Source organism: Macrobrachium nipponense, chromosome 35 (assembly GCF_015104395.2).
Source record: "Macrobrachium nipponense isolate FS-2020 chromosome 35, ASM1510439v2, whole genome shotgun sequence".
Taxonomy (NCBI): Eukaryota; Metazoa; Arthropoda; class Malacostraca; order Decapoda; family Palaemonidae; genus Macrobrachium; species Macrobrachium nipponense.
This window is the reverse complement of record NC_061096.1, coordinates 39823598-39834037: the sequence shown is the minus strand read 5'-3', so window position 1 is coordinate 39834037 and position 10440 is coordinate 39823598. Positions and strand designations below refer to the sequence as shown.

Below are 10440 nucleotides of genomic sequence, written 5' to 3'. Positions count from 1 at the left end.
AAACCGGCACGATGGTTTTCTTTTCAGAAAAAAAAAAACGTGAATTATGAGTGTAAGTCTTCCATAAAGAAAAAAAATTAAGATTTAAAGTAACGTCTAAGGGATTCCAAGGTATATAATAAAATAACAAATAAAACTCTCCAAAATCTATGTGGAGGAGATGGGTTTGGATGAAATAGAAGAAAAGATTATCAGCAGAACTGAGGAAAGCGATAAAAAAAATGAGGAATCCTATAACTGAAAAACAGAATAGGAAATCTGTCTGTAATGAGGTCTTCGAAACATTAGGCGATATATAGGAGAAAGCCAATATGATAATAAACCTTACAGAACGCCTTCCAAGGCTCAACTAATTGCTTTACCGCTAAACGATACAAAGACATTACGGAGTTACGCCGAGTGTGAATTATGTAGTTCTGGCGTGGAAAATTAGACACAGCATTCTATACTCAGCACAATAATTAAGTGAGAACTTTTAAATCATATACCTGATTGTTTGTAAGGTGTTATTACGTTGCATGGAACCAGTGGTTATTCAGCAATGGGACCAACGGCTTTACGTGACTTCCGAACCACGTCGAGAGTGAAATTCTATCACCAGAAATACACATCTCTCACTCCTCAATGGAATGGCCGAGAATCTTACCCGAGAAGACCGCCTTAAACTTTGAAACAATAAGACCAGGTAAAGCTAAAAGTTTTAAAAAGCGTCATTAAACGAAAGCGGGGATGATAGAAAACGCGATTACAAACCGGGGAGTCGTTGCAGAAGACGATGCAGTTCACTCTCAACCCTTCGGTGACGTCACTGCGAAAGGTCCACAGCTCCTCAGTCTTCTTATTTTCGTTGACAGCTGTATGAGAATAATGGAACTTTAGGCTTATAATACAACGACCTGCCAATGAGGTATCAGTCTGAGGGGAAATGAAGTTGATGCTGCGATAGCACCTTTGAAAAGAAGTTGAAGAACTTCCGGTTACTCGAGGAAAGTCAATTCGAAGTTTTGTAGATATCTTAGAAGAGGGGTAGATAATTTTGGCTGAAGTTTCAGGACCTTCTACATTTCAGAGTGAAGGAAAGAAAGGTCAGTTTTATGATCTATGGAAGATGATATATATATATATATATATATATATATATATATATATATATATATATATATATATATATATATATAACGTGATTGTATTTGAAAAATCTTAAAACACTGCTGTCAGTGCCACAGAAAGCACTGGCACACCACGAACGCTATTCCTATCCATTCAGTCCCTTAGGCTGGAGGACGATCCACCTCTAAAGGTGCCGTGCAACAGAATGCTATTTTTATCCATTCAATTCCTCAGGCTGGAGGACGATCTACCTACTATAAAGGTGCAGTTTGCACAGCACAAATGCCATTTCTATCCATTCCATTCCTTTGGGCGGGGATGGCGTGATATACCTACTATAAAGGTGCAGTTTGCTCAACACACAAATGCGATTTCTATCCTCACCAGTCTCCGGGTTCTTGTTCTCCTGACGCGTGGGGTGACTCGTGTAAATTTGGAGGTTTGTGAGGTTTTCAATCGAGCACAGCTGCCTCTCGACGCATCCCAACCCCTTCAGGAGGCGGGTGACCTCTACTCCCGCGACCTCGTGATGATCTGGTCGTCCGTCAGGTGCCAAAGGCTCTTCTGACTGTTTTGGAAACGTCAGTCAGAAGTTGGACAAGAATGGTGGGAAATGGAGTATCAGTATTATGCAAAATAAATGAATAAATAAACAATAAACAAAGACATGAATGTTCAGTTTAAAGTTTTCGTGAATAACTCGACTAAATAGATTCAAAACTACTCTTTTTTTCAGAAAATGCTTAGGAAATACAGTTAATTAAGGAACATTGAAACATATTTGAAATTCAAAGGATGTTCATTTTAACTTTCCTGTGAATTATGCAACGAAAGTGGTTCAACACTTTTCCTCGTTATTCCTAAAAAGGCTTACTAAATACAATTAATTAAAAGTATTTTCAAATCAGAGGCTTCTTAGACGACCTCCTAAGAATTTGTATGCTAATGTAATACGTGAATAACAAATGAGTACAAAAAAATCCAACATATCAAAAGCTCAACCATCTACTGAGACTAATGTAATTAAGAATACAGAGGAGGACGAAGCCTAAGGGAAATGATTAGGAGACTCCTTTCCCTAAGAGAGTCTTAAAGCGGTTGAGACTGTTCCCTTTAATTTAGAAAAAATAAAAAGCCTAATTTTATAAACAGTTACCTTCTACAAACTCTGCCTTGGTAAATGCTTTCTCCTTTGGCAATGCGAAGTTTTATGTTTAATGAATTTAAAAAAATTTGTTCCGTAGTTTTGAGGGATCATTTTTACTAATTTTTACTACAATTATATATATATATATATAATATATATATATATATATATATATTATATATTATTAATAATATTTATATATATATATATATAACAAATGTCCTCATTTCAACAGGGTGGTTCTTACAGAGATTTTTATTCACAAAAAGTGACCAAAAAAATTTTCTGGTTAACTGGAAACGATAGGGACAAGAATTTAGTCCTGTTGAAATCTAGTTATTACAATCTTTTTGTAACTTTTGTGAAGATAGTTTCCGTTAGATGCCATCCTGTTTATAAAAAGAGGTCCTGCTATTCTTTGTATGAATGAACAGTACAATTGTGAAAGTGATCAAGTTTAATACCTACAAGTAATACCTACATATATATATATATATATATATATATATATATATATATATATATATATATATAGATACATATATATATATATATATATATATATATAAAAAATCACGAAATGACATATCTTACCTAAAAATAACGACGAATTATAAATACTACTAATGAATTACGGTATTCAAGTACATACTACAAAAATCAGTAACTCCACCAACCAGGAAGTACAGACATCGAAAGGGAATTATATTTATTTAAAAAAGGCAAGTTATAGGTAAGAATATGTTGAAAAAACATTTTAATTCGCTTACACTAAACTTCTTTGGATCGCCTAAGTAATACTGCTTCTTAGGATGAATCTGACGCTTCCGCTTTGTTAGATCTGTCGATGAAAAAAAAATTAATAAACTCGATTAAAAAATAATATCCAGCTCAATGAAACCATTCATACTGAGTGATACAAGTTTAAGGTTCATATACCTGAAGAGAAATAATAAGTATTGAGAAATTGTTACTTAATGTACATTCAAAATTTATCATAAGTGGACGGTGATGTAATAACATACAGCAGGGTTGAATATAAAAAATAAACCGACCAAAAAATTTTTTAGTGAATATTGTATGGGAGAATGAAATAGCGATTGAAAACCGTTGGAATTTTAAACGGAATTAGAGATTAGATGGAAGAAAATATCAAACTTCAATTTCAAAATGTTGCTTGGTTGCCAAAAGTAAGAGACTATAAATAAAACTAAATATAAAATTCAAAGGCAATGTTAGAATTTACTTTGGTTGCAAAAGATCACAAAATCAATAACAAATTCAAATGTGATCTCCAAACTTTGTTTGGTTGCAAACTTCAGGTGTTATAAAAAATTAAATGAAAAATTCAAATGCAATGTCAAAATGTTGTTTGGTTGCAAAAGATAAGAGAATACCTAAAAATTAAATAAAAAATTCAAATGGAATGTCAAAATTTTGTTTGGTTGCAATAGGTAAGCAATATTTAAAAATAAAAAAAAAATCATCTGCAATATCCAAGGTTTGTTTGGTTGCAATAGGTAAGACATATCTAAAATTTACATAAAAAATTAAAATGCAATGTCAGAATTTTGTTTGGTTGCAATAGATAAGAAATATCTAAAAATTTCATTAAAAATTCAAATGCAACGTTAAAGTTTTGTTTGGTTGCAATAGGTAAAAAATATCTAAAAAATATATAAAAATGCAAATGCTACGTCAAAATGCCGTTTGGTTGCAACAGATAAGAAATATCTAAAACTTACATAAAAAAATTAGAATGCAACATCAAAGTTTTTATTATAACAAAATAAAACAGACCGGAATAACAATTCAAATTATTTAATAAACACGTAAATAATCTGAAAAATGACTAAACCATTCGTGCTACAAATCACCATAGTTTTAGACCAGCGGTTCCCAATTACTTTTGGTCATTACTCCACTTTTTCCAAATTCCTGGCTAGCAGCAAACTCGTTACCCACACACCATATCTATTATTTTGTACATGATTAATGTAAAACAAACTATTTTAGTTGGTTGAACCTTCCTTTATATTCAATTGAAACAAATATATCAAGAGGTACTATTACTTCTGCTGAAAATAAAAATGAAAATAAATGCATACATATAATAAGGTTGAAAATAAATGGTGACATATAATAAGGTTGAAAATAAATGGAGAGAAGATATAATTGAAATAATGTTCAACAGGGTGAAAAATGACCAACAAATCAATAAATACTACTGCTGGAAATAAATCAAATCATCTAATGGAAATAATTACACCTTCATTGGAAATAAGAAATGGATATATAATATATATATATATAATATATATATATTATATATATATATATATATATATATAATTATATATATATATATATATATATATATATATATATATATATATATATATATATATTTCCACTTATTTTCGACTGAAGGTGTGATTTCCATGAAATTATTTGATTTTATTTCCAGCAGAAGTATTTATTGATTTGTTTGTCATTTTTCACCCTGTTAAACATTATTTCAAATCATATATTCTCTCCATTTATTTTCAACCTTATTATATGTATGCATTTATTTTTATATATATATATATATATATATATATATATATATATATATATATGTGACTTTAAAAAGAATCTTCAGTAGTGTGAAAAATGACACCTTCGGTTTGAGATAATTTCAGTAATGCGAGGAGATAGTTTTCTAAGGGCACATCTGATGTCATTTTCTGGGTTCAATCTATTTCTCACTTTGCTTCGGATGGTCTAAAGACCAGAAAAGCCGGCCTCAAACATTATGTCGAACCAAACGGTACGAATATATATATATATATATATATATATATATATATATATATAAATATATATATTATATATATGAAATATATATATATATATATATATATATAGATATCTATATACATAATATATATATATATATATATCTATATATATATATATATATATATATACATATTATATATATATTTATATATATATAATAATAAAATAAATATATATATATATGTTTATATATATATATATATATATATATATATATATATATATATATTACAGCACCTGTCAAAATGAACTGTCATTACCCCCATCAAATCCGAAATTACCCCCAGTGGGGTAATTTACCCCTATTTGGGAACCGCTGTTTTAGACGATGAAAAGAGAGAGAGAGAGAGAGAGAGAGAGAGAGAGAGAGAGAGAGAGAGAGAGAGAGAGAGAATTAGCTTAACTCCCTGAAGTGCTTATTTGGAAGGAGTTAAGTGCAACTTACACATCGTTTAACTTACCTTTTAATAGAGAAGTACTGTGTCCCTGATGGCTACTGAACTTTGATAATTTCTGGGTCATCCTCGAACTCTCTATGATATCATTCACTAAGGTGCGTAAAAAAATAATTCTCTAAGGTACTTTAAAAAAAATTCTCTGTGAAACATTAAATGTTATTTCTCTAAGATACCTTCGAAAAATATAATTCTCTAAGGTACTTTAAAAGAAATCTTCTATGAAACATTAAATGTTATTTCTCTACGATACATTCGAAAAAAATAATTCTCTAAAGAGTTTAGAATTCTCCAAAAGATTAAAAAATAATCAGTAGAAGAATTCCATGTCGAATTCTAAGATGTTTAGAAAATTAATTTTCTAAGATATGTTTAGAAAAATAAGTCTCTAAGATGATGAGAAAAATAATTCTCTAAGCTGTTTAGAAAATCAATTCTCTAAGATATGTTTAGAAAGATAATTCTCTGAGATGCTTAGAAAAATAATTCTCTGAGATGATTAGAAAAATAATTCTCTAAGCTCTTTAAAAAATCAATTCTCAAAGATATGTTTAGAAAAATAATTCTCTAAGATAAGTTTAGAAAACTAATTCTTTAATAAGTGTTTAGAAAATAATTCTCTAAGATGTTACGAAAAATATTTCTCTAAGATGTTTAAAAAATAATTCTTTAGGATATGTTTAGAAAAAAAAATTTCTACGACATGTTTAGATAATTAGTTCTCTAGGATGTTTAGAAAAATAATTCTCAAAGATGTTTAGAAACATAGTTCTCTAAGATATATTTAGAACAATAATTGTCTAAGATATGTTTAGAAATTTAATTCTCTAAGGTACTTTAACAAATAAATTGATGAGATGCTTAAAAAATATTCTCTTACTTACATACTTTAAAAATAATTCTCTTAAATATTTAAAAACAATAACTCTCATACTTTTAACAAATATTTCTCGCAGATTTAAAAAAAAATCAATTCTCCGACATATTTTCAAAAACAATTTACTAAGATGATTTTAAAAAATTATCTATTTTTTTAAATTCTCTACCTAAGAAATTTAAAAAAAATAATTCTCTACGACACTTTTAAAATATAATTTTCTGAGTTACTTTAGAAATAATTCTCCAAGATACTTTAAAACATAATTCCCCTAATACCTAAAAAATAATTCTCCAGGACATTTTACAAAAATAATTCTCCCAGGTACTTATAAAAAATAATTCTCTACCATACTTTTGAAAAATAATGCCCTCTACCATACTTTAAAAAAATAACTCTCTGAGTTACTTTCCAAATAATTCTCTGAGTTACTTTATAAATAATTCTCTAAGATACTTAACAAATAATTCTCCATGATATTTTACTAAAATAATTCTCCTCGATGCTTTAAAAATAACTCACTAGCACACTTTTAGAAAACAATTCTTTACCATGCTTTTAAAAAATGATTCCCAAACATGGTTCACAAAATAATTCTCTATGATACAAGGAAATGAGAAACTATGACTCTCCGGAAATCAATGAAACTTGTTTTTACGAAAAGAAATAAATCAAGATAAAAAGTCCCTATGCTATTCAAAGAAATCATTTACCAAGCGACATAAAAGCGCTATAAGACAATTGTTCTTCTAATAAGGGAAAAGAAGACTCTATACTATTAACAGGAAAGAGTCATCATGATAAAGTGGGAAAACATATGACCCTCTGGCTAATGGTTCCTCGTGAACAAAGACAATAATAAGGACAATATTTACAGAGGTTCATGTAAGAGACGTACAGCGTTATAGCCTTAAAAAACAAAGGATGTCACTAAGTCATAAGACTACAAACGTGCACAGAAACCACCATAATATTCATCAAAGTTGTCATTGGAATATTTATCAAATACCTCTAATGGACTTACTTTAGACCACGGCATAAGAAATTAATTAAAAATTATTCAGAAAATAATTCATTTAAAAATACCACAAAAATCCTGCACTTTTACACTTCGGTCCTGCATTTAAGTTAGACAAACGGCAGAAAAAAAATAATTCACCACCCACTATTACAGAAATCTTGTAACTTTACTCTTCAATGATCCTCTTAGCCAGAAATGAAAGGAAATGAGTGTTGTGAAGATTATTCATTTTATTATTTTTGCATTACCTGTACATTTACTACATTCATCAGCGGACTTACCGGATTTTTTCAGGGTTCGGTATTCGTCGTACATACTGGACTGCGTCGCCATACAGCTGGTATCCTGTCAGTCAGGAGAAGTTTGATGATGCAAAGCTCAGGAAAATGAAGTGTTAATAGTTCAAATTCATTTTGCTTCATAAATATATATATCATAAAATTCTAAATATGTTTGGAACTGCTAAGCACTTGAAAATTTAACTGCAATTGCTTGAATGTTATTATTATTATTATTATTAGTTATTATTATTATTATTATTATTATTATTATTATTATTATTATTATATTATTTTTTTTTTTTTTTTTTTTTGCTCTATCACAGTCCTCCAATTCGACTGGGTGGTATTTATAGTGTGGGGTTCCGGGTTGCATCCTGCCTCCTTAGGAGTCCATCACTCTTCTTACTATGTGTGCCGTTTCTAGGATCACACTCTTCTGCATGAGTCCTGGAGCTACTTCAGCCTCTAGTTTTTCTAGATTCCTTTTCAGGGATCTTGGGATCGTGCCTAGTGCTCCTATGATTATGGGTACGATTTCCACTGGCATATCCCATATCCTTCTTATTTTCTATTTTCAGATCTTGATACTTATCCAATTTTTCCCTCTCTTTCTCTTCAACTCTGGTGTCCCATGGTATTGCGACATCAATGAGTGATACTTTCTTCTTGACCTTGTCAATCAACGTCACGTCTGGTCTATTTGCACGTATCACCCTATCCGTTCTGATACCATAGTCCCAGAGGATCTTTGCCTGATCGTTTTCTATCACTCCTTCAGGTTGGTGCTCGTACCACTTATTACTGCAAGGTAGCTGATGTTTCTTGCACAGGCTCCAGTGGAGGGCTTTTGCTACTGAATCATGCCTCTTTTTGTACTGGTTCTGTGCAAGTGCCGGGCATTCACTTGCTATGTGGTTTATGGTTTCACTTTTCGTATTGCACTTCCTACATATGGGAGAGATGTTATTTCCGTCTATCGTACTTTGAACATATCTGGTTCTTAGGGCCTGATCTTGTGCCGCTGTTATCATTCCTTATTATTATTATTATTATTATTATTATTATTATTATTATTATTATTATTATTATTAACCTGAGATAATACATCCCGTATCCACAATGACCATTCAACTTACTGAATTGAATATTTTTTTTTGCGGTGGTGGGGTGGGGGGGGGGGGGGGGGATAAACTTTTACACTGGGGGGAAAAAAGCCTAAAACACGAAATAAGAGTTACACAGAGAAATCTTCACCGTCACTTAAGAATTTCCTTATGGATTCGAAGGTAATTAAAGAGAATTAAAATAATTCCCTTTTTCAAAGATAATTAAAGAGACTTAAAAGCATTCCATTTCTCAAATAAAAGATAATTAAAAATTATTCTTAAATTCTCATTCTGAATTTAAAGGTAATCAAAGATAAAAAAATCATTCCCTGTTTAATTCAAAGTTCTAAAGAATAATTCCCTTTTGAGTTCAAAAGTAATTAAAGATAATTAAAAAGTAGTTCCCTCCTGAGTTTAAAGGTACAGATAACTGAAAAAGAATTCCCTTTTGAATTCAAAGGTATTTGTAAATAATTCACTTCTGAACTCAAAAGTAATTAAAGATAGTTTTTTTTAAATTATCTCCTAAATTTAGAGGTAAAGATAACTGGAAAATTATTCCATTTTGAATTCAATCGCAATTAACTATTAGTGAGAAAGTAAAAATTCCCTTTGAATTCAAAGGTAATTAAATGTTTGTGAAAAAAGTAAGAATTCCCTTTGAATTCCAAGGTCATTAAATATTGAAAAAAGTAAGAATTTCCTGTTGAATTCAAAGGTAATTAAGTATTAGTGAAACAATAAGAATTACCCTTGAATTCAAATTTAGAGATAATTTAAAGAGAACTTCCCCTTTGAATTCGAAGTAATTAAAGGTATAAGAAAAAAAAATTCCGTTTTGAATTCAACGGTAATTAAAGATGATAAAAAGGAGGAGAAAAAACATTAAAAAAATCACAGCCACAACATAACAGCTGTCTCTCTCTCTCTCACTCTCTCTCAGCATAACACGACAGACATCGTGTCGTGCATAACATATAACAGACTGTTCAACTTCACGCTCAAGTGACCGACCATGTTCTCAGAGTCTGCCAAAGCACAGTTGTACAGACGTAGTATTCAAAAAGCTTCTTTTGTGTGTGTGTGTGTGTGTGTGTGTGTGTGTGTGTGTGTGTGTGTGACACTTGGCGCAAGGCGGCGTTCCGTGGTTCTTGGGTCCTACTTAGTTCTGGCGGTGACCTGGCACTAATGCCGTCGTTAATTCCTAGCTCTCCTCGGTTCGATAGGAACTTTGATTCCGCCGTTTTAAGGTTTAACTGTTCATCTGACAATTTATACATTTAAAAAAAAAGTTCCTGATTTTCGTTTATGTATCTGTTCCTTAATTTTCCACAAAATTGTCTGATTTTGTTTATACACTTTAAAAAAATAAATAAGATCCCGATTTTCATTTATGTATCGTTTCCTTATTTTTCCACAAAATTGTCTGATTTTTTTTATACACTTAATGAAAAAAATTTAAAACGTTCCTGATTTTCATTTATGTACCTTTTCCTTAATTTTCCACAAAATTGTCTGATTTTGTTTATACGTACACTTAAAAAAATAAATAAATAAGTTCCTGATTTTCATTTATGTATCTTTTCCTTATTTTTCCAC

The 10440-nt window shown here is 30.4% G+C and overlaps 1 protein-coding gene across 3 annotated transcripts in view; it reads right to left on the bottom strand.

Annotated features, from left to right (window-relative positions):
- LOC135208663 (dynein axonemal intermediate chain 4-like) overlaps window positions 1-10440 on the bottom strand; it is a 140771-nt gene that overhangs the window by 22353 nt on the left and 107978 nt on the right. For all 3 annotated transcript variants that reach the window (XM_064241085.1, XM_064241087.1, XM_064241086.1), the window contains exons 5-9: window positions 7736-7799; window positions 5563-5649; window positions 3028-3098; window positions 1495-1678; window positions 754-854 (exon numbers count right to left, since the gene is read on the bottom strand). In XM_064241085.1, the coding sequence (XP_064097155.1) occupies window positions 754-854; window positions 1495-1678; window positions 3028-3098; window positions 5563-5649; window positions 7736-7799 (507 nt within the window). The remainder of the gene's footprint in view (window positions 1-753; window positions 855-1494; window positions 1679-3027; window positions 3099-5562; window positions 5650-7735; window positions 7800-10440) is intronic.